Source organism: Ursus maritimus, unplaced genomic scaffold (assembly GCF_017311325.1).
Source record: "Ursus maritimus isolate PB19 unplaced genomic scaffold, ASM1731132v1 scaffold_24, whole genome shotgun sequence".
Lineage (NCBI taxonomy): Eukaryota > Metazoa > Chordata > Mammalia > Carnivora > Ursidae > Ursus > Ursus maritimus.
The window spans coordinates 25,867,588-25,892,706 of record NW_024424897.1 but is presented as its reverse complement, the minus strand read 5'-3'; the positions used below and the strand labels follow the sequence as shown (position 1 = coordinate 25,892,706).

The 25,119-nt window shown below is 39.1% G+C and overlaps 1 protein-coding gene across 4 annotated transcripts in view; it reads left to right on the top strand.

Moving 5' to 3' along the window:
- MBTD1 (mbt domain containing 1) overlaps nucleotides 1-25,119 on the top strand; it is a 66,447-nt gene that overhangs the window by 23,070 nt on the left and 18,258 nt on the right. The window contains exons 3-12 of one of the 4 annotated variants that reach the window (XM_008687880.2): nucleotides 1,065-1,266; nucleotides 7,732-7,865; nucleotides 9,173-9,287; nucleotides 10,118-10,200; nucleotides 19,604-19,721; nucleotides 22,178-22,312; nucleotides 22,593-22,681; nucleotides 22,895-23,129; nucleotides 23,729-23,784; nucleotides 24,126-24,230. In XM_008687880.2, the coding sequence (XP_008686102.1) occupies nucleotides 1,113-1,266; nucleotides 7,732-7,865; nucleotides 9,173-9,287; nucleotides 10,118-10,200; nucleotides 19,604-19,721; nucleotides 22,178-22,312; nucleotides 22,593-22,681; nucleotides 22,895-23,129; nucleotides 23,729-23,784; nucleotides 24,126-24,230 (1,224 nt within the window). In that variant the 5' untranslated portion in view covers nucleotides 1,065-1,112. Of the gene's footprint in view, nucleotides 1-1,064; nucleotides 1,267-7,731; nucleotides 7,872-9,172; nucleotides 9,288-10,114; nucleotides 10,201-19,603; nucleotides 19,722-22,177; nucleotides 22,313-22,592; nucleotides 22,682-22,894; nucleotides 23,130-23,728; nucleotides 23,785-24,125; nucleotides 24,231-25,119 lie in introns of all 4 variants that reach the window. The other 3 variants (XM_040640849.1, XM_008687873.2, XM_040640847.1) reach the window with 3 other exon arrangements.

The following is a 25,119-nucleotide window of genomic DNA, read 5'->3' as shown; positions in this document are numbered from 1 at the left end:
AGATTATTTTTTCCTGAAGATTATTTTTGCTCTTTATTTTCCTATTTTCTTTTCCTTTCTTCTCACTAAACTTGAAGTTCTGCAGTGTATTTCAGGAAAGGTTGGAGTTGGCAATATTACTTTTTGGAGGTTTGGGGTGGCTTTGAGAGAGGGCATATCTTTTTGGAGGAGCAAATGTGCAGCATTCACTGAAGATAATGTAGCGTCTTTGTGCTTTTCCTTTGAAAAGAAAATAATGTTTAGCTTGAGATACTTGGAATTTTTTTTAACCACTGTTCATGTTAAGGAAAAAAATGAGATAGGGTTACATATGTACAAATGTCATCTTCTATTATTTTTTAAATGGTTAATATCTGTAAATTATCTCTAAAATTTAAAAATCCCCAATTAATCCCTCCAGAGCTCTTAGCAGTGATTTTTAAAAGCATCTATATATTTTCTGGATGCTCTAAATTATTGTAGAAACCTATAGTTTCAGAGCTGAAAGGCAAATTGAGAAATCATCGGTTTATTATGTATTTCACCACAATTTTTTAAAAAATCATCCAATCTTTTTTTTTTTTAAGATCTTATTTATTTATTTGACAGAGAGCCAGCGAGAGAGGGAACACAAGCAGGGGGAGTGGGAGAGGAAGAAGCTAGGCTCCCAGCGGAGGAGCCCGATGTGGGGCTCGATCCCAGAACCCTGGGATCATGCCCTGAGCTGAAGGCAGATGCTTAACGACTGAGCTACCAGGCGCCCCAATCTCCTTTTTTATAGAGAAGTGACCCACCTAGTTTCTGTCAAAGCTTAAATTACGTGGTGATCTTCTGATCCTACCCCGTTCTTGCTGTCACTGTTGACGTTCTTATTAGCTAACATGGGAGCTAATAAACTTGCACCTTGTAGAAAGGGAAGCCTCTGTTTTGAAGCAAACATTTTCTTACAGAATAAAATTATCATTTCTGAGGGCTAGATCTTCATTTTTCAGATACCACTTACCACAATCTGAACTAAGTTCTTTGGGGGGTGGGGGGGTGTATCCGTGCTGTGTCATGTATTATTGATTTCTTCTACTTTTAAGACTGAACATTCTTCACGCTCTGAAAGGAAAAGAAGAGACTCATTCGGGATGTTTGACGGTTATGACAGCTGCAGTGAGGACACGAGTAGCAGCTCCAGCTCTGAGGAGAGTGAAGAAGAAGTTGCTCCTTTACCTTCTAACCTCCCAATTATCAAAAACAATGGACAAGTGTACACATACCCGGACGGTAAATCTGGCATGGGTGAGTGCTCGCAGCCTTCTTCTGTTCCTCGGCTCGTGTCAGAGCTTCTGTATCAGTTCCATTTCTTCGGTCATTTCCCTTCCTTCGAATTTTTTCAAGGAAAAAAGAAACACAGTCTGAAACTTACAGTTGCAGATAAGATCTCTGTTTGATCTCTTTTTCTTCCTACCTGCCGTATTCTGGCAGAAGGCATGTAGAACAAAATTAAAACAAAGGGCTACTGAGAAGCATAATGTGGACATAAATTCAGTCATTAGGTAGTAAATCCGTGTGTAACAAAAGTGTGTAGGATCACCGGCTTACAGAGTTGACAGACACTTCCAGGGGAAAGTCTCTCTCCTCTACAAAAATTCCTCATGGGAAGTTCTATTTTAACACTTACAGTGATAACGTATCTGTAATTACCAGAATATCCTTTATATTGCACCAAAATTATCTGTGCTCTACATTTTGTCTTTGGGTCCTAATTTGCCTTTTAAAGGTACACAGAATAATTCTAATCCTTGTTACGATGATCTCCCTTCACACTGGAACACTCTTGAATAACTCTGGTTGCTTCGGTGATTTCTCATAATATCACGGTGATTTTAATTCATCAGTGTGTCCTGCTCACCGTCTTCCGGGCATACTTGGATTACATGGTAGTACGGTGACAGCTTGTCCTGTCTTGCCTGAGACTGTCCTGTTTTTAGGATTAAAGTCCCGTATCCTGGAAAGCACCTCAGGCAAATGGCTGATCACCTATGTAATTAGGGCAGAAGGTAGTTCCGCCTTCACTTCCTTTTTCAGGACACTGTGTTTCCACCCATGCCACAGCATTACTCTAGCTTTTTTGAAAGTAATACTGATTTTGCATATAGCTGAAATTCTTTAATCTTTTCTACAGCTATACCAGTTAACCAATTAAACGATTTTGTGCATTTGCAGTTGACTTTTTTTTTTAAGATTTTTAAATAATCTCTCCACCCTGCGTGGGGCTTGAATTTAGAACCCCAAGATCAAGAGTCACCTGAGCCACCAACTAAGCTAGCCAGGCACCCTAGCTCTCTATTTTTTTAATAAATGATACGAGGCTGATCTGAATATACTTTTAGGAAGGCACAAGCAAGGGCCATGAGAGCATGAAGGGCAGGTGATGAATTCTCACTGGGTGGAACCAGGGAGGGTTTCACAGGGCAAGTTGGCTTTGAAGGACAAAGGTGGAAAGTGTGGGAGGAGCCTGTGAAATGAGGGAACTATACTAGCAAAGGTTGGAAGGTAGGGCTTTGAAGGAATAATGCTGAGCCATTCAATTGAGGCAGGCACGTAGGTGACCAACCACAGGAAACATCGCGGAGAGATGAAAGATCTGGAAATACAACCATTTTGGAGCCTGCAGTGTCTGAAAACATATTTTTAAATCAGTCAGTGCTCACCAAGGGCCTCCCACAAGGTCCTGGCTTCTGGTACTTGCTGTCAGCAAAGAGGCTTCCTATTGGCAAAAGCTGAAGGACACACTCCCACTTCAGTCGGGAGCCAGACAAGGTCATCTCCAAGGACATCACAAAGACTAGGGCACAGGGGAAAGAAGGTGGATCAGGCAGATATGGAGTTAAATTTTTGGCCTTGGGCGGGCTTCTAACCCACTGAGCGTGTTTTCCCGTCTCTGCAGTTGGGATGAGGCTACCTGCTAGGCGGGCTGGCCTGAAGGCAAGGATCAGAGGAACTATCCCCAGAAGCCCCATGTGGGGCTACATACGCCAGGGATGCCAGGGATGCCGGAGAACACTGAATGGGAGTAGGATCCAGCCTTGTTTGATACCACTGAGACTCAGAAGGGAGTCCGCCATGACGCCATTCTGATTTTAAAATTGAAAGATGATTCAGGGCCTGAAGGGGACCCAGGAGTGATTTCTAGCTTACTCCCAGGGTGGGGCTGTAGGTGGGCCTCATTGATGAAATCAGCTTCACATTTCTCTTAATGGCTCTCTTGATGAAGGGAAGCAGAGTAGCAGTGGTCTCTGCTCCGATAACTGTCACAGAACCTTAGCAGCCAAGAGCCGGGTTTGGAGGCCTGGCCATCCGTCTAAGGGCAGAGGGCCGGTGCCGACCTCCCCAGGCCTGTCCCATCAAGGTGATGTGCAGCAAGTATGGTGGCTGCAGAGGTTTCCCTTGGGACACTGGTTGAGCTACACACTGTGCTGGTCCCGGGAGACCTGCCTCTGAGTGTGGCAGGATATCTGGTAAGAATTGGGCGCTTCCCCAGTCCCCCTCAGCCGGACAGGCTCTGGATTTGTAGACAAAAGCTTCTGAGGCCTTTCCTTTGGAGATTTGCCAAGTTCTGGCCCCTTTCCAGCTGCAGTTGATTTTATTTATTTATTTGAGAGAGTGCCCACGCACAAGTGGGGGGAAGGGGGAGGAACAGAGGGAGAGGGAGAAGCAGACGCCCCACTGAACAGGGAGCCCACCACGGGGCTCAATCCCAGGACCCTGGGATCATGACCTGAGTCGAAGGCAGCTATTTAACCAACTGAGCCACGCGGGCGCCCCTGCAGTTGATTTTTTAAATACAAGGCTTAAGACTTTAAATTATTCCGGGGCGCCTGGGTGGCTCAGTCAGTTAAGCGTCTGACTCTTGATTTCAACTCAGGTCATGAGATCTAGCCCTGAGTCCAGCCTGCTTAAGATTCTCTCTCCCTGGGGCGCCTGGGTAGCGCAGTCGTTAAAGCGTCTGCCTTCGGCTCAGGGCGTGATCCCGGCGTGCCGGGATCGAGTCCCACATCGGGCTCCTCTGCTATGAGCCTGCTTCTTCCTCTCCCACTCCCCCTGCTGTGTTCCCTCTCTCGCTGGCTGTCTCTCTGTCACATAAATAAATAAAATCTTTAAAAAAAAAAAAAAAAAAAAAGATTCTCTCTCCCTGTCCCCTCCCCCACCCCTAAATAAATAAATAATTCCACATAACCTGTTTCTTACTAAATTTTGGTCGTCTTAGAAATTTTTTATTTCTAATTCTGTCATTTAATGTTGAAGGTTGTGTTGTATAATATTCTAGTTTTATGCCATTTGCAGATTTGATGATAATGCCCTGTAGGTCATATTCTTATCTTTTGATTAAAAAGTCGAGTAGCACAGGGCCTGGTACAGAGTCCTGCAAGCCATATCAAAAAACTTCCCATCACTGGGGCACCTGGCTCGCTCACTCGGAAGAGCCTGTGATTGTTGGTATCAGGGCCATGAGTTTGAGCCCCACATTGAGTGTAGAGGTTACTGAAAAATAAACTAAAAAAAAAAAAAAAAAAACTGGGGGTGCCTGGTTGGTGAAGTCAGTAGAGCATGCAACTCTTGATATGGGGTTGTGGGTTTAAGTCCCACATTGGGTGTAGAGATTACTTAAAAATAAAATCTTAAAAAAAAAAACAAAAAACCCTTCCTGTCATTTATCTCAGGACCCACCAGGTGTGGTCATCCAGTCCGTTAAAACCTACCTAGATGTCTTCTACTTCACCTTAAATTTCTCAATCATTATTGACAAAGCTGCAAGAGAGATTTTATCAAATGTGTTAATTCTTAAAAAAAATAAAAATAAAAAAAAGTATCATCTCCTGTTTATATACAGTCGAACCTCCAGGAGCACACAGTCAAATCTGTGTGTAACTTTTGACTCCCCAAAAACTTAATTACTAATAGCCTACTGTTGACCAGAAGCCTTGTGATAACATTAACAGTCGATTAACGCACATTTTGTATGTTTTTTTATATTATATAATGTATTCTTAGAATAAAGTAAGCTAGAGAAAAGAAAACATTTTTAGGACGATCACAAGAAAGAGAAGATATATTTACAGTACCGTATCATATTTATTGAAAAAAATCCACATGTAGATGGACGAACCCATGCAGTTCAAACCCATGTTATTCCAGGGTCAACTCTGTACTCTCGCCATGGTTTAGTTATACCAATCCAGTAATCTCATCACAAAAGGAAATAAGGTTTATTGAAACTTTATATGCACCCGGGTCTATTTTAAATACTGGAGATGCAGAGGAAACAATAGAGAGTAGTCCCTGCCCTGGTGGAGTTTACATCCTAGTTGTGGGAATTATAGTTTGATATGTATAATTCTTGACAAAGAGTCACTGTCCCAAGGGATCCCAACTTTTTACCTAGATGGTTACAGACCTTTTTAATTAACTGTTCTGTAATTTTTTCCACAGAAAACCATTTAGTTTTTTCTCTCCTTAAACACNNTTTCTTCATCTCTAATCCGGTGGTACCTTATCTTTCTTCCATGATTTCTCGATAGATTTCTAAGTACTGGTTAAACTACAGGTCCCTCCAGTTTAACTGTTTGGGTGGAGATTTGAGCCCACTCAGGCAGTTATTTGCTGTGATACTTTCTGGTTTGTTTGGGTTTTTTTCCCCTCTTTCGAGGAACAAATGACAAATACGATTGTATGTATTTAACATGTGTACAATGTGATGATTTGATATATATATATATATGTATATGTTGGGGAATGATTACCAAGATCAAAACAAATAACCTATCCATCGCTTCATATAGTTAGCTTTCCTTTTTTGTGTAGGGCGGTGGAAAAGAACACAATGTCTATTCCCAGCAACTTTCTAATATGCCCTACAGTATTATTAACTATAGTTACCATGCTGTATGTTAGATCTTCACAATTTACTTTTCTTATAACTGAAACTTTTACTGTTTGACCTACATGTCACCTTCCCCCCAGCCTCTGTCAGTCACTGTTCTATTTTCTGTTTCTATGAAATCGGCTTTTTTTTTTTTTTTTAGGAATCCACATGTAAATAATCCCATACACTATTTGACTTAGCATATGCTCTCCAGGTTTAACCATGTTGTCACAAATGGCAGGATTTCCTTCTTTTTTTTGTGAATGAATAATAGTCCGCTACAATGAATAATATTTTATATATGTATATATATGCCACATTTTATATCTCCATCTATCAAAGGCATTTAAGTGTTTTCATTATCTTGGCTTTTGTGACTAATGCTACAGTGAACATGCAATGCAGATATCTGCTTGAAATACTGATTATCAATCAACTAATTATTGACAAGGGCACCAAGAATACAGAATAGAGCAAGGACAATCTCTTAAATAAATGGTTTTGGGAAAACTGGATATGCACATGCAAAAGAGTGAAACTGGATCCTTGTCTTACACCACTCAACAAAAATCAACTTAAAATGGATTAAACTTCAATGTAAAACCTAAAACTAAAAAACCAGAAGAAAACATAGGGGAAAAGCTTTTTGACACTGGTCTTGGCAGTGATTTCTTGGTTTAGACACAAAAGCAGAGGTAACAAAAGCAAAAATAAATGGGACTACATCAAACCAAGGAGGTCTGCACAGTAATGGAAGCAGTAAATTGAAAAGGCATCTTACAGAATGGGAAAAAAAATATTTGCAAATCATACCTGATAAAGAACTCCTACAACTCAGTAGCAAAAAAACCCAATCCAAATAAAAGATGGACACGGACCTGAATAGACATTTTTCCTAAGAAGACATACAGATGGCCTACAGGTACATGAAAAGGGCTCAGCATCACTAATTATCAGGAAAATACTGATCAAAACCATAATGAGATGCCACTTTACACCTGTTGGGATGACTTACCAAAATGATAAGAGATAACAAATGTTGGTGAGGATGTGCAGAAAGGGAAACTCTTACACACTGCTGGTGGGACTGTAAATTGGTATATAGCCATTACAGAACACAATAGGTAGAGCGATTCCTCAAAAAAATTGAAACTAGAACTGTCATAACCTAGCAGTCCCACTCCCAGGTACATATCTGTTTATTTATTCAGTCCTTGTGACCCTTCTTCTGATTCTGCCTTTCAGATTGTTGTCCAGTATGTGAATTTACTAAAGAGGCACATTAGTAGTCAGTCTTGTTTTCCTGTTATCAAAGGGAATAATCAAGCATTTATCTCAAGCTTTGAACCCGTCCTTTCCTTCTTGTCCTCTGAACGTAACTTGAAAAATCTGTGTATTACCCTTAGCATTTTTCCAAGACTTGGCTCTTTCTAGGTTGCTGTCTGTGTTAATCCTCGGTTGCGTTGCACTTCTTTTCATCTTTTGTTTATAATCCTTTCAGAAGGCTAGAGCTCTTAGTGTATGTGAAAATGCCCGGCACGTGGTGAGCACTAAGGACGTGGAAGTGGGATCTGCTTTGTATTTGTGGGTTTAGACCCTTTGGAAAGCCTGTTAGACTTCGAGCTATGGTCAGACTCTCTGGAGCCGTAGCCATGGCATCATACCAGTCTTTTCTCTAACTTTTGTGGAGGGTTTTCCATCATTTGTGTAACAGAAGACATTTCCTGTCGGTTTAATGTTGAAATTCAAACCTTTGGATACTAAGTTATTAAAACTGTTAGGTGAAAAATGGTTTTCTTATATGATCATGACACCAGTGTTTTTATTTTCTTAATTAGCTACCTGTGAAATGTGTGGGATGGTTGGTGTGCGAGATGCTTTTTACTCCAAAACAAAGCGTTTCTGTAGCGTTTCATGTTCACGAAGCTATTCGTCAAACTCCAAGAAGGCAAGCATTTTGGCCAGACTTCAGGTAACGGTACAGAAACCTTCTTATTCTTTATATCTGTTATTTCTATGGCTTTCACTGTTTATCTGTCATTTGATTGTGATTCACTGCACTCCACTTCCACCCAGTTGGCCATTTACCACTTTATACCCCACACTTTTTTTTTGAAATATGTGGTCCCCAGAGTTTGCTCAGTCTATAAAATTGAACAGCTCTTATAAATAGACAAGGTATGCTATCCAAAGTAAACTAGGAACTGTGTGTATAAGTGAATGAAAAATACTTGCTCTTTTTCTAAACAAATAGAAATATAATAAACACCTTGTTATATACAGAAACTGAGGCCATTTTTCCCCCTTGTTTTCTTTTGAGTTAATATCAAGGTAGAATCATTCAGTATTTTGGGGGGAAATGACTTACCCTTTGGTATTATTTCTCCATCATCTTTGCTTTGTACTTTTGATTGCAACCGATTTGATACCTTGAACAAATGTGTTTGGTTAATCCAACTCACCTTTTTGAAAACGTTCATGGTATGAAAAGAAATTCGTCTTTCTTTAAATGCACATCAATGCCAACAAAATGGAGATTTGACCGTTTGACTAAGTTGTTACTCTTGTAGCATATAAACAATGTTTTTAAGGCATTTAACTGATTTCTGTAATATATTTGATCACATTTATCTTACTCTCCTTTAACTTGTTGTGATCATTACATAACACTGAAAGGATGATATACATTCCCCAAATTAAGGAAATACATCACTTAGATGTATTTCTGTATTTCAGATAGACAGTACGTAAGATCCTGAGCAGTGGTCTATACCCAAATGGATGGCAGTTTGTCACACTGTGAATTTGGCCCATGATCATTTTGTCATTGATCTTTTGCGTTAGCACTAAAGGTATAAACCTCAGTCACTTGCTCTTTAAACATTAAATTATCTTCTCTTACCATATAAATAGCAATGCTTGGCAACCTGCATGAGTGAATAACCACTGGTTTTATCTAGTATAAGAAGGAATCAAGTATCCACCACAGCCTGTATTTTAACATCTTATGGGATATAATTTTTTATTAACATATTAATTTGCATATTGCTATTTAGTCTGTGTCAGCTCTGCTACCCATGTTAGATATCTACATTGTAGCAGAATTCCGGAAAACATTTCTCATGTTAAAATTCCTTGTATGTTTCCTCTGCTTTAATAATTTTCTAAACCCTTGATGTTACTTAAGCAGAATGAGTAGTATGCAATCAGGTTAATTTTTTCGGTGGAGGGGGGGGTGGATGAAAAAGAATCCTATTTACTTAACTCCTCTTGTTTTAGGGTAAGCCTCCAACAAAGAAAGCAAAAGTTCTTCAGAAACAACCTTTAGTTGCTAAACTAGCCGCATATGCTCAGTATCAAGCTACCTTGCAAAATCAAGCAAAGACTAAAGCAGGTAATATCGGTGAATGTAATGGAGGTAAAATATTTGATACTGATTCATCTAGTTTGAGTTAATGACATTTTAATTTTGGATTTTGTTAACTAAGCTATTTCTAGGCCCTACAAGTACATTCATTATGACATTAGGCTTCCTGATGATGGTTTTGCTTTCAATAAGTTATTCTGGAAGAGAGTAGTTGTGTTCACAAGTCCATAGTGCTTGGGGCAGTATCTTTAACATTTTTTATTTGGCTTATTATTTTCTCTGTACAGGTTCTCTATGCTGTGGCTGGTGGGGAGCATTGTGGAGATAAAAAGCAAATAGGGCATTTAGCAGGCTTTGAAGGGAGTGGGGAGAAGAGAGTAGTAAGAGGAAGATTGAGGAAAGGATCGTTTCTAATAGAAAATTCTACAGAGCAGAAGCAGGGAGACGTAGCAGGGAGTAAAGCAATGAAAAACCCTCGTGAAGGTATCAGTGGCAGATACTGGATAGAGATCTCATTGAGGTACCTAGTAAAAGCTGCATGGGAATAAAAACCCAAAAGCACCCATGGCGTTCCTTGAACACTTCTGCTGTAAGCTGTTCTTTGCTGCTGATTACTGAAGAGCTCTTTCTTATTTCACTTCCCAAGCAGCTTATGCTATGTATGGAAGACTTAAACTGCTGTTTGTTTGCAGATAATGATCTATGCAAAAGTTCATGTTTATTTAGAAAAGTTGTTAGATCTTTACAGGAAAAAAGAAAACTTTCTTTCAAGGTGATAATTTTATATCATGTCACATTTTCTTGTAAATAACAGATTTGAGAATTGTAATATATCTAAATTTATTTTTTTTCAGCAGCAGTCTCCATGGAAGGCTTCAGCTGGGGTAACTACATCAATAGCAATAGCTTTATAGCAGCTCCAGTTACCTGCTTTAAACATGTGAGTATGGAATTTCTCACCTCCTATTGAAATGCTTAGTCATTGTTTAAAGCTGAAGATACAATAATACCTACATGTCTTGTCTTTAGAAGATCTTTATTTTATACATTGTCATAAAAATGTTTCTTTTTTATTATACTTATTCGTAATAAAAATAATTTCTAGAAGTTTTACAAGTAAAAGCATCCTTTAAAGAAATTACAATTTGCAATTGTTCAAATATGGAAAAGTACTAGTCTCCTCCAATTTTCATGTTAGACTGAACCATATACAGTTGTTGGCTTTGTATATCATGTGTTGGCAATGTCGTATGGCTCAGTGTAGTACAAACCATCCATCGTGCATGTTACCTAAATCTTTGTGATCTGACCTGGTAATTCGGAAAAGGAAGGATCTTTCTTCCAGTTATGTTTTTGTCTCCAAAGGTAAAATCACAAAAACAAAGAAGGAACTATTAGTAATAGAGCGTTGTGAACTGAAAAATGTGATATATACTGGACAACCCTTTGCAGGATGTTCTTTTTGGCAAGTAGATTCTTACAGAGAATATGAAGTAATTCAGAATTATGTTAAAAATGTTATCAGAGGGGCATCTGGGTGGCACAGCGGTTGGGCATCTGCCTTCGGCTCAGGGCGTGATCCTGGCGTTGTGGGATCGTGCCCCACATCAGGCTTCTCCGCTATGAGCCTGCTGCTTCCTCTCCCACTTCCCCTGCTTGTGTTCCCTCTCTCGCTGGCTGTCTCTATCTCTGTTGAATAAATAAATAAAATCTTAAAAAAAAAAAAGTTATCAGAAGATAAGTTTGTTCCTTTTGATCCTCTTCCTTTTTGTTCAGTGATCTATGATTTATTCTCTCCAAAACTTTTTTGACCTTACTACAAGTTTAATTGATATTTAAAGGTTTTATCTGCTATTAAAAAAAATTCTGTCTGTTACTGACTATGTACAAAAAGAAAAGAGAATTTAGAAAATTAATGAATGATGGGGCGCCTGGGTGGCTCAGTCATTAAGCGTCTGCCTTTGGCTCAGGGCATGATCCCAGGGTCCTGGGATCGAGCCCCGCATCGGGCTCCCTGCTCTGCTGGGAGCCTGCTGCTTCCCCTCCCACTCCCCCTGCTTGTGTTACCTCTCTCACTGGCTGTCTCTCTCTTTCAAATAAATAAATAAATCTTTTTTAAAAAAGAAAAGAAAATTAATGAATGAAATTTTGCTTACACTGAACATTTTGTTAAGTTAGGATTTCACTTTTAGATAACAGCATGTGGACAAAACTGAGCTTGAGTTCTTGTTGTGGAAAACCAAATGCATTTTCATTTGTTCACGGCCAGTACAGACTCTTGATCAAGGCCAAGCATCTGAAATCAGTGGTAGAAATAAAAACTAAAGCTGAGTTCATTCACTTGTTAGTTTTTTTTCCTGGAAGTACAGATGTTCATCCCTTAGCTGGTGTCCTGCTGGCTGTCTAAAGCAGCCTAAGTGCGATTCTAGATACTTTATTCAGTGTACAGTATAGTGACGTACTTTACCATAAGTTGGATAGTAGTGTCACATTTGTGAAATAGATTAAATAAATACACAGCAACAGCAACATTAAAGAGAATTGCAAAGCAGATCTTTCTCTCCCTATAGTTCTTTCTGCTTTTGAGAAACTCAAACTCACATTAAGTTCTCAGTTATAACTTCTTCATCCCAGATACCTGGAACATTTGTTGTCTCTTCTGAATAGCCTTTATCTCTTTTCCTACCTTTAATTTAATATTCTGGGGGCTTTGTATATATTGATACCATATACTGTGTAAAGCTATGCTATGTAAGTAGTCAGCGTATTTTTTTAAAGGCATTTCAAAATCCCAAAAGCATATTTTATTTCATGTCCGTGTCTATTAAAGTTCTTTGTAAGAAAATCTCTCTTATAATAATGAAACTGATTTTGTTTTCAACTCTGCTTTTTTAAGATTAAAGGGTTCTATCATATAGATTAGAGCAGCTAGCCTTATTGTATTATTAATAATGATATTGTGCGGGCTCCCGTTTCTCGCTCAGAAGCACAGCATCTGTCACCCAGTGTCTTCCTGCTCCACTCATCTTTCTTTACTGTCTTTTTCTCATCGAGTAGGAAAGCAACTGATACCGGTAATTTCTTAGTTTATTTTAGTACAGATGAGTTTGCTTTGTTGCCTTAACCAGCATCTTCACTTGAAGCCATTTGGTTTCCATCAGACCTCATGCTACACTTGATTTTGTCCTGTAGAGAGGACTCTTCCTAGTTCTTCCCCCAAGTAGTTCTCTAGGTCTCCAAGGAGAGTTACTGGCTTTGGCTTTAGAAAGTCTGTTGTCAGGTGCTGCTGGGAGCACAAGGCTCTGCCTTGTTTCATCCATCTTCTCATGTTCTAAGACTCAAACCCCCGCCCTAACACTGGTTCATCAGTAAGGCCCACTTCCTGCAGACTCCACATGTGCCTTGTCCCCAACTTGCACACAGGTTGGGAGCCTTTTCCTGCTCATGGGGGATTCTTTTTCAAACATAATTTTAAGAAACATTCAGTGTGTAACATGGAAACAGAACTATGCTGATTGAACCAAGAATTGGGGCTGGGAGCAGTGTCAGAGCCTTGAGTGCCTTGCTGCTTTAACATAACCCGACCTCTTCTGGAGTAAGGATCACAGGTAAACAAACACTTTATATTTCCTGGCACTTAAGTATGATTGTAATTAGTTCTAAAATCACAGGATTTCAGGAGTGGAGCTCTTTTTTCCTCAGTCTATCTTTAAACTTCTAAGAATGAAGTTTCTGCAAAGTGTATCCTAGGACTATGTCCTCTCTCATAGTTGCTATAGTAATGCACACTGCTTTCTACTCAGTCACTCAGTTACAGCAATGTTGACATTTTTTATAATTAGCAAAGGAAATTGAGCTTCAGCTGTTATTAAATATACCTACTTCGAATCTGTATATCATGATTGCCATGTGTCTAGTATAACTTTAATTTTGTCTAGGTGGTAGTTTGGAGACTTTTTCATTTTTTTTTGGCTTTTGGTTTTTGTTTTTTGGGGGGTGGGTTGGTTGTTTAAGCTTCAGAATTACTACTCTTTTCCCTAATAGACATAGTTAGGATAAGAGGAAGCTACACTGATTGATCTAGCAAGGGTGGGGTGGGGTGGCCAGAGCCTTGGCTCTCATCCTTGGCTTCCCCTTCCTTGGCAGTCTCAGAAGTTGGAAACCACTGAATTAGGTAATAACACTTTTAATTAATCCAAAATCATGTGGTCACAAAACTGTAAAGTATCTTAAAAATCATCTAGTTCATCTCATCCATCTCTTGTTGTAAATGAAACTCTTGTTACTTTTTTCAGTAGCCAGATTATATTTCAGTTTTGGGCTTTACCCTGCTTTCCATAATTTAAAGTTTTCTAGTTTTGTTTTGTTTTGTTTTTAATGTAGTTTTTAAGTAAGCCCCCGTAGGAAAAACGTTCCTGTGTTTCTTTTACTCATGCACTGCTACCACACAGTATTTCTGACACCAGGTGAGCAGGTTTTCCACACATCAGAGAATTCTCTAACCCCAGCTGGGTGTCTGACAATTCAGCTCAATTCTGACACTGTCTGCCTGGAGTTAGCATCATATCCCTCAGGTTAAGGGCTCAGTCCCACAAGACTAGCCCCACGTCCGATACCAATCCAAAGTCCCAGTTGTTACCTCTGCTTCTGACCAACTGGCTCTAAATCAGGGTTCCCATGACGTGCTCCTTGGGCTCAATAATTTGCTAGAATGGCTTACAGAACTCAGGGAGATAAACCCTTACATTTGCCGGTTTATTGTAAAGTATAATAAACAGTACAGGTGAACAGCCAGATGAAAAGATAGGTAAGGCAAGGTTGTGAAAAAGGGCATGGAACTTCATGCCCTCTCTGGGTGTGCCACTCTCCTAGCACCCCCATGTGATCACCAACCCAGAAGCTCTCTGAACCCCATATACAGATTTCCTTCACTGTCCGAAAGTCCGCTTTACATGACTTCACTTTTACGAAAGGCCTGCATTAGTACCTGTTTTCACCAACCAAAAGAAATCAGAAACGGATTTTTGCTTTCCGGAAACAGAAAGTGCTTTCTCACCTTATGCCATTTTGGCTTAAAAAAGGTTTTTTAGTTATAGTTATGATTTTATCTACTTTCGGGTGGCAGGGGAAGCCTATATTTTGGGATTCTGATGAAGGCTTCATAGTATAGATCTGACCAGTCATGAACTCAGTCTCCACACCCTCTCCCTTTCCCAGAGGATGGGGACTGGGGCCAGTGGTTCTAAGCTTCTACTCATAGGCTGGTCTTGCTGGCAACCAGCCCCCATCCTGAGGCTGTCTAGGAGCCTACCCAGAGTCTCCTCATCAGAACAAAAGTGCTCCTATCACTCAAGAGATTCCAAAGGATTTAGGAGCTCGATGTCAGGACCAGGGTCAGAGACCGATGAGAACAAAAGATGCTCCTGGTGCTCTTATCACTTAGGAAATAACAGAGGTTTTAAGAGCTCTGTGCCAGGAACAAGGGGCAGAGACAGATAGGTATATATCAGACAAATAAATAAATATAGATACAGTGAAACTCACACTCCATTTCTCAAGTATGTGTATATATGTGTGTGTGTGTGTGTGCGTGTATATATATATATACATTTTTTTCTATTTTTTATATATATTTCCTATTTTTTCACAGCCTCTAAAAGCAGTATCTATATCTATCCTAACTGTGGAAAAACCCAAACTATGACCGCAGTATCAGGGCCAGTTAGGCGCACTGCATACAGTCCTGAGATCACAGGTGATTTTCTTCCAGTAATTTATGTTCGAACACGAGAGCCTCCAGTTGATCGTTATGTATGCCGAACATTGAGCTTTGAAGTATTCTTATTTTTTTTGAAAGACCGTAGTCTTTTTTTTTTTTAATTTATTTTTATTTTTTTTAAAGATTTTATTTTACTTATTTATTTTAGAGAGAGAGGGCACAAGTTGGGGGAGATGCTGAGAGGGAGTGGGAAAGAATCTTAAACAGACTCTGTGCTGAACCCAGAGCCCAACATGGGGCTCAGTCTCACAACCTTGAGATCATGACCTGAGCCCAAACCAAGAGTTGGATGCTTAACTATCTGAGCCACCCAGGCCCCCCAAGACTGTAGTCTTTTCAATTGAAGCAGTCCTGTTTCCCGTTACTTGCCTTTTAAAGTCAAGTAAAACATTTTTTTCTAGATTACAGCACAGGCCAAAATGTGCTAATATCAAGTAGAGGTGAAACGTAAATCAATCCTTTAGTCATGTATTTAGAGACTTGAGATTGCTTTCATTTGATACTGGACTGTATACTCTGGTGCCTTGTTGATAACTCACTGCTATGATCAGAAATCATCCTACTTCTTTCTCCCTTGATAATAGTTATAGTTTTGTTATTTTTTTGTACACACGTATACCATAACTTTAAAGCTGACTTCACTGCCTCCACAAATATACCTGGTATCACTTACATGGTATATTCTAATCCTCTCTTTGACGCCTGACCTGTATGCCAGGTGTTTTGAGAAGGTAAGGTTATCCGCACTGGTTTGCAACAAGTGTACAAGTATATTTTTGTATTTCAATGTCAAAAACAAAAGTCTTTTTGTTTGCATATGTACAATAACATAGTTTCTCTTTATAGTAAAACTCACGCTCCATTTCTCAAGTATGTGTTTATTAGTAAAATATTCCATTTCAAGTAAAATTCTTTTTGGCTTTTTTCCCCTAGCCTTGACCGCACATACACACGACTGAAAGTTGAAGATAAATATTCATGTCCATTCTCACTAAAGTTAGAATCTTCAGTATGTCATCCTAGATTGCAGAATTAATTCCTAATGGAAATAAAACTTCAGTTCGTTTCTGGCACTTGTTAGTGCTTCATCTGGGTTAGCTGTCACTGGTCTTGCCATGATAGAATTTCTACAGGAAAACAGTGGACTCTAGTATGATAAAAATCACCTGTCTTTTTTTTTTTTATGTTTTAAAGAAAGTCCAAATAATCTAGATTGTTTTAATTTTGGTCTGTTTTCTAAAGTGGTTCTTGATTTTCTGTTTGGATCTCCTGATTCTTACCCAGTATTGGTTTAATACATTGTTGGTTTTTTTACTTGTGGGCTATTTTATGCCTTTCAAATTAGTAGCCACTGCTTCCTATCCCTTTTTACACACACACCGCATTCTCCCATTCTTAATCTTGCTGCCACCCCACGCATCCCATTTTCCTTTTATACTTTACTTACACGCCCCCTCATCCTGCTGCCACCACCTCAAAAAGTACATTCTGGTCTCAAATCAAAAGGTGAGTGGACTTTCTGGAGAAAGAGGGAACAAAAATGTTTTCCTATTTGAATCTGCCAGTTCCAGCAAGTAGCATTTAGGAGTTCTACTTTCTTTCCAGTTAATTTTCTATAATGTTTTCTTCCCTTTTAGGCCAAATAATACTTCATCTTTCTCTGTTGGATGAACTTTAATAATCATATGCCTGCTAGTCTTTCATTGGTGGCTTTTTGTACGTTTGTCATGTACCGTCATTGGGATAGGTTCTTTCTTGGTTACCGGTGTGCAACTTCAGGGCTAACCTCTGCCCGCTTGTTGAAGATTGTGGGTGGTTATCAAAATAGGTTGGCAGTTCCGTGGAGGGAAATTTGTATTTTTGCCACGAAGCATCATATGTGCAGTGTATCAGCCCTCTGAGAGTCTAGCCATCTGGGCTGTTGGACTATCTGGGAATGTTCTTGAAGTGCAGAAAATAAGACTTCCCACCCAGTTATTTTTTTTTTATAGACGACAGTCAGGTGGAGGTTATCATTCATTTGCGCTGGGGAGCCCTCAGCATTTGGATTTGGCCATGTCCTGCAGGACCTGATGACAGCTTACCTTGCAGGGAAGGAGAGTCGCTCCCAGATAGCCCTCACGAGTGGCCCTGGAGCAGGAAGTGGTGAAGCAGATCTTCCTGATTTGGGAGGAGCCTGAGGTGGACCTCTCGTCCTGAGTCTGGAAGGTAAATTTGTTGTTACCTGTAAATTATGGTTCTGCTAGTTCATGCTATGCCAATCCAGACTTTCAGAGGTATCCCTCCTGCCAGCAAGAGAAGACAGATGACTTGGATGAAGATGGCTGTCAAGCCCTGGGTCATTTAGTCTTCCACACTTAAGAGTATTCATTTTAAACAAAAGGGCAGATATATCTGTGAAAATTACCTTATTATTTCAACACATTGAGCACATGCTACGTAGAAACTATGGTGCTCTTTTTTGTTGTTGTTTTTGTTTCTTCATTTTTTGTTTCTTAGAGTAAACCATATGGATTGGTTTAAGAGGGCCTAGCAGAACCACAACCTTACAGGCAAGAACAAATGTCACTTTCTGCTACTTTCTCCTATACCAATCCAGACTGTAGGGACAAAAACATAATATCCCCCAATAAAGTGAATATTATCCTCATTTTTTAAGTGAGCATATTGACACTTTATTTTCTTTAATAAACTGTGACTAAAAGTTATTCTCTGCAAATAATTGTTAAGGAAAAAAAAGTTGGTGAAATTGTCGTATCTAGCTCTAAGAAGAGTACTCTATGCCAACTTCACTTAGCAGTATGCCAACCTAACCCCCAATTTATCAGCATAGCCGTGCTTCTTTATTCTCGACAAAAAATAAACCCATTCCACAAGATTTGGCAGCCAAACAAAGAGGGGTGGATACCCTGCCTTAATTTAGTGCATACATTTAGCTTCATCTGTCTGCTCTAATTGGTTCATCCTCACGGAAATGAAAACATGGTCTTTATGTTAATATGTCTTAGCTTAATCTACGTTACCTCTCATCCTTCCAGCCTCTCCTTTTCTGATCATACCTGCTGGCAATAGGGATGGCCCTACAGTCTAGAATGATATAGGGGGAGATAGCAGAACCTGAAGAGTCCAGTCTTTCAGTTCAAAAACAGCAGAAAGAGGTAGTCAAAATGGATGTATTGTTTTTTGCACAGCTTCAGGGAGATCGTTACATGTACCCTTCCAGAATCACAACTATTTGAGATAGGCCACTGTCTCCAAGTTACAAAGGCATGTTCGTTGCTCGTGCTACTTAAAGTAAGAGCCATAATTTGATTCTGTCTTTGGTGTCCAGATTTACTCCAGTTCAGGATTATTTGACCTTTTCTTCCTCTCCTTCAGAAATGTCATGAACTGTTGATAGGATAGGGGTTGAGTACTGTTTTAGGCTAATCCTCCTGTTGGGTTGGCATCCACCAAAGTATGAGGAGCCTTGCATGGAAGACATTTACCCAATGTTCAAATTGGCTAGATCGTGTAACTCTTAGATGTCTTTGGTCATCTTTGAGCTCTGAAGCTGTTTTGTCTTCTCCTGATTTGTTCGTAGTATCAGGTCTTTTATAACCTCACCCAGTCCTTTTCTCTATGTTCAGGGTTCTAAATTATATTTAATGAGGAGCTGATTGGCAAGGTCACAGAGACTGTTTAGTATTATCAGCATTTATATTCCTAAATTCACTTATTTGATTTAATTAACCATTGCATAAACTTCAAATAATTGTAAATGGCCTCAAGTTTTAAGGATTAAAATGTAATGGAAATTGTAATTTGGGCATGTTAGACTTGGAAAAATCTCTTCATGATGCTCATTTGTTGTAATCAGCTTTCTGAGTCCCCATCCTAAACATGTGGTGTGGAGGCTAGTGATTACCAGTTCTAACATTGAACGTTTCCTCTTTGTTTAGAAATAATAAATTATTTAACAATTTATCATGGTATGCATCTCCAAAAACTCTTCAACTCCACCTTTTTAATAACTTTATCTGGTGCTTTTGCCATGTCTGTTTTAACAGACTATATTTCTGTTTTATGAATTTAAGTCGAAAATACAGATATAACTAAGTTTTGTTTCTCCCGTTATTGGAAAGCACGTTGCTGATTGAAATTATTTTTCTTTCTGCTCTTTGGACAGACCCTTTAAAATTAGCAGGTTAAGGTAAAGTGTGTTCATTCAGCGTATATTAAAAATAACAAGTTTCTCTGCTTTATCCTGTGAAATCTATTGAGTTTGTGATAGCTTTTACAAAAATTGCTGCTCAGGTCTTAAATTAGGACAGTGTTGAATTTTGAAGTTGACATGGATCTTTTCTAATATATGTGAAATTCTCTTCATCTTGAGCTTGCCCCTGACACTGGCTTTTTCCAAATAGAATTCTGTGAAAAGGAAAGTAACTATTTTTAGAGAAAAATGAATGAATTAAATGGCATTTTTTATTTAACATGTCTGTTATTGATGGGAATGCTTATTTTAAATAATGTGTTTTGGACTTTATGTTAATAATATAACTTAATAATTTTTATATGACAGGCACCTATGGGGACCTGCTGGGGTGATATCTCAGAAAATGTGAGAGTAGAAGTTCCCAATACAGACTGCAGCCTACCTACCAAAGTCTTCTGGATTGCTGGAATTGTAAAATTAGCAGGTGAAAGCACACGTAATAATTTACCAGAAAATGCCAGTATGTTTTTGTAACTTGTAAGAAAGCGTATTTGTAAATTTCCCAGCTGTTGCCGAGTAAATGATAAATACGATAAAAGGGCAGAGGTTAGCAAAAAAAAATTTTATAAAAAAATAAGACGGTAAATACTTTTAGCTTTGTGAGCAGTACAGTCTCTGTCACAATTCCTCAGCTCAACCATCGTAGCGAGAAATCAGCCGTAGCAATACATAAATGAGTAGGCATGGCTGTGTGCTAGGGACACTTCATTTACGAGCACTGAAATTTGAATTTTATATAACTGTCACGTTTCATGAAATGTTACTCTTCCTTTGATTTTTTTCAACCATTTAAAAATGTAAAACCATTCTGAAATGGCAGACTATAAGGCAGTAGGCCAGATTGTGGGCCGTTATGTAGTTTGCCAAACTCTGATACAGGGAATACTTTGAAAAGTAACAAAAAATTGAGGTGCTAAGAAGAGTGATAAGGTCCATAATACCAAAAGTAAACTAGTGTTGATAATTTCATGTATCTTGGGTTCTTTTTCTTCATTCCCACTGCTTTCTATGTACCCTAGTCCTTGTTACCTATTGCTCATCACATAACTGCGTTAGGTATGTACTGTGTTGGACACTATGGGCAGGTGATGTGCAGAAGTATGAGACCTCGTTTATCCCGTGAGCTGCCATCTGCCAAATGCTGACTGCATTTATGATGAGGCGCTCAGTGAGCGGTACGGTAGGGCACTGAGTACTTTATCGGGTGGCAGGGGTCGGGGGTGCAGCCACTCAGATAAGTTGTCCTTAAATTAGTCAGAGGTATCTAATGCATCCTACTCTTTCTATTCCTCTCTCCAGCCATTCTCCCCCGAACACCCTGCGCACAGCTCACTATGTACTGCTGACAGACTTGATTTACTAAAGATGATCTGCTATTTTCTTCTCAGCCATCTTTTTTTTTTTTTTTTTTTTTTGTCTGCTCAAGCATCTTTAATCGCTTCTTTGTCCTTAAAGAATCGAGATGGTCGACATTCATAGCTATTGACGAGTTGCTCCATAGACCACTGGCCAAAGTTTTCATTGTTTCCCAACAGAAATGCTATCCGTGTTCTGATGAGGCGAGTTCTCCCTCCTCCCTCACAGAGCATGTTATCACCTCAGTGCCTTTGCACAGACATTTTACCCAATTCAGTTCCCAGCTTTTTCCTGAAACATCCCCCAGCTGTACAGCGTTCCCTCAATGCTTGCATTGTTCTCTACCCCATATTTTAAAACAACGTATTTTCTGTCCTAGATGTTTGAGCCAGTTGCATTTAAATAGCTCTAAAGATCAATGTGTTTAATATCCAAGAATTATTTCTCCCTTCCATTTCCAGTTTTACATTTCGATTTTATCTAATTGCATCACAGATCTTATTTTAAGCCACTTTAATGACGTTTTAGAATTGAGCCTGATGTTAATCATGAGCTAAGAGCTCAGCAGCAGTTGGCAAACTCATGAATTATTCTGTGAATTCCTGAATTTTAAAACTAAAGGTTTAATGCTATAAATTTTCATCATAGATCCTAACACATAAAAATGCTGACTGAACTTAGCTCCCTGCCTGGAATATAAGTTTGTTGGGCCTGTTTTATTCCCCTGAAGGCCTTAAATTAAATTGTAATCTGCTACCAACAGAAGGTTTATTAAATTATACACAGGATAGATCATACATTTTTTTTGTTCTTTCTAAGAGGGAAGGCTTCACGTTTGCTTATTAGTACGTACAGTCTTTAAGTCCTTTCACATACTTTTTATTTGTGTTTATTGAATTTTTTTTTACCATTTTCACATTTTATTTCCAAAAAAATAGGACAGAAAAAAATTAGACTCTTGAGGTAGCTACATCCAAATTATCCAAAAATATTTGGTCATCAATCAGCTAGACAAAGCACTTTCTTTGAAATGTTACTTTAACTGGATTTCTGTAACTTGACAAGGTTTTACTCACTTACCATAACCTTTTTTCTTTTATTTTCAAAACTACACATTCTGATAGAACTTTCCCCACCCCTGTTTCCAGTGAGAATTTCTTTTCTAGAATTGAAGAAACGGGGGGTAAAATTAAAATACATTAAAAGGGGGGAAGCCATGCTCTGAAAACAGTTAAACTAATGACATTATACAAACGGTTCTCACAGTTTGATCGGTAAACCAGTAGCAGCAGCTTCACCTGGGGACTTGTTAGAAATGCCTGTTCTCACACTGCCCCCAGTTCTGCTAACTCAGTCTCAGAGTTGGGGGAGTGGGGAAGGGCGCAGCCGTCTGTCTGCTTACACGCCCTACACGGGATTCTACTGGGGGTGCACGCTAACATCTGGCACCCAGTGCCAGCAGCTAGGTCCTCTTCTCTTTCATTTCATTTTCTTATTATGTGGTGATGGGTTTGTTGGTTTCAGGTTACAACGCCCTTTTAAGATATGAAGGATTTGAAAATGACCCTGGGCTGGACTTCTGGTGCAATGTCTGTGGCTCTGACATCCATCCGGTTGGCTGGTGTGCAGCCAGTGGAAAACCTCTTGTCCCTCCTAGAAGTAAGCGGCCTCTTTACCCCTACTGTAATTAAAATACGTGTACTTCCGTGCAGTGTCACACACAGTAATATTCAAGTGATGTCAACATTACAATAATACTTTCTGGTTTCACGTAACTTATATGCTGGCAAGATATACTTGTCTTCTCTATTTTTGTTACTCTTCTGCAGAACCTTAATACTCTGAATTGCAGGGAAAATTGTTGTGGTTTAAAAAAAAATAGTTGATGAAGCACTTCTACTCTTTGCTAAAGTGTAACTGGTTATTTCTTTTGTTTTAGCTATTCAGCATAAGTATACAAACTGGAAAGCTTTTCTAGTGAAACGACTTACTGGTGCCAAAACACTTCCTCCCGATTTCTCACAGAAGGTAAAGACAGGATCTTAGAAAGGACTGAAGTGTCAATTAAGAGTTCTAAAAAAGAAATAGCCTGGAAGTTTTTTAAGGAATTGTTTTAATTTAGTGAGCCAGACGGTCTAGTTAAATGTCAAGTGCACTCCGTATTTTTAATGGTGCGATGTTGGAATCATTTGTAAACCTTTGCCATGAATGCCGAACAGTTTTTGTCTGCTTTTGTTGAAGGTTACAGAGAGTATGCAGTACCCTTTCAAACCTTGCATGAGAGTGGAAGTGGTTGACAAGAGGCATTTGTGTCGCACACGAGTGGCAGTGGTGGAAAGTGTAATCGGAGGAAGATTGAGACTAGTGTACGAAGAAAGTGAAGATAGAACAGATGACTTCTGGTGTCATATGCACAGCCCGCTGATCCACCCTATCGGCTGGTCTCGAAGCATAGGCCATCGATTCAAGAGATCCGGTAAGCACCGGTGACAAGACCGCCTGTGGAAAACAGCATGGAGGCAAAATTGCACTACTTGCTTATTTTTTCTCTACAGAATAGCAGAGACCAGAAGTAGCATTCTAGTTGTCTGGGCTGCTCATTCCACCTTGATAGGGAAGGTTCACACGAGCATAGGAGGGTCCTGACTCCTTTATGTTCCTTCTGCTTGTTTCAATTCAAATAGAATGCACTTCTGGTCACAACAACATTTGTTGTCTTACACTTTTCCCAGCCAGCCCATTTGAAAGATCTAAAGGTAGCCTTTCCCTTTGCATTCAGGTCTAATCAAAAGAGCAAGATTAAATGTGGTTAGACTTAATACTGAACACATTAAAGCATACCTCCTAAGTTGTGATTCCCTAACTAGGGAATTACCAGCATTCCGAATGTATTTAATAGCACATGGACTCTGAAGAGAGACTGTTAGAGGATATTTTTCACCATAAATGTAGAAGGCATGTATTTCTGCCATGTTCTAGAGTATACATACCTTGTGAGTTTGAAACCTTCAAAGAAACGTGGTTTTTGGTCTTCTCACAAATGCTGACAGATTAGTATGTAACTTTTCCTTGTAGATATTACAAAGAAACAGGATGGACATTTTGATACACCACCACATTTATTTGCTAAGGTAAGAAGTTTTTATAAGAACCCTCATTTGTAAATTAGGTTTGAAAGAGGGTTGTGGGTTTTTTCCTAACATTATGGAAATCACAATTACATTTGTTCACTTAAAAGGATTAAGACCTTGTGATTCATAGGTGTCACAACTATTGATTATAATTATTCTGCAATTCTGTCTATTTGCCTGAATTCTCTCTATTCTCTGACGGAAGTTTGAGTTATAATATTAGGTAGGTAGGAGAAGGTATTTGGTATTTTCATCTGATAAGCATTTTCAAATTGGTAATATTTTAATTATTAAAATGATAACATTTGTAACAGTGGATGTGCTTTCATGTAATTCTTTAGGTAAAAGAAGTAGACCAGAGTGGGGAATGGTTCAAGGAAGGAATGAAATTGGAAGCTATAGACCCATTAAATCTTTCCACAATATGTGTCGCGACTATTAGAAAGGTAAGACTATAGGTTTTCAAATATAGAAATGCAATTGTGAAAACTGGGTTTAAGGTAATAGGAGAAGGAGGCAACATATTCATTCTGACATAAAAGGTATGTATCTGGATCTTCACTGGGGAGAAGGATACTAGTAAAACAAACTTCAGTTTTCATAAGTTTTTATATAGCTTGTTGTTAAGATTGTCATCTTGAGTTTGCTGGCTTTATTTATGAAGGTATATATTCTGAGTTAGAGGAAGAATATCTATTTAACTTACTTCCTGTTCAGAGCTAATCCAGCACAGAGTTGTAACAAGGCCAAGTTTATCTTTAGTTTCCTGTTTTTTTTTTTCCTTTTGTACTTTTTTCTTCTTTTGGTAGTACTTTATTTCTTCCTTTTTTTTTTTTTTTTAAGGTTTCATTTATTTATTTGACAGAGAGAGAGAGCGCGCACAAGCAGGGGGAGCAGCAAGCAGAGAGAGAAGCAGACTTCAAGTTGAGTAGGGAGCCCGATGCGGAACTCAATCCCAGGACCCTGGGATCATGAGCCAAGCTCAGGGCAGACGCTTAACAACTGAGCCACCCAGGCGCCCCCATTTCTTCTTTTTTCCCTCTCTCCTGAAGCTGTTTTTATGAAAAGATCTAGAAGAGTGTCTCTCAATTCAAGTAGGCATTAGAATACCCTGGGGAACTTAAAAAAATACAGGTGACCAGACCTCTTAAGTGCCCACCTCATCCCTGTTCTAATTTCATCAGTCTGCTGGGGGGCCCTAGCACTTCCTTTTTTTTTTTTTAAGTCCCCAGGTAATTCTCCAGTACACCCATGGTTAAGAATCACTGATCCAGGAGCGCCTGGGTGGCGCAGCGGTTAAGCGTCTGCCTTCGGCTCAGGGTGTGATGCCGGCGT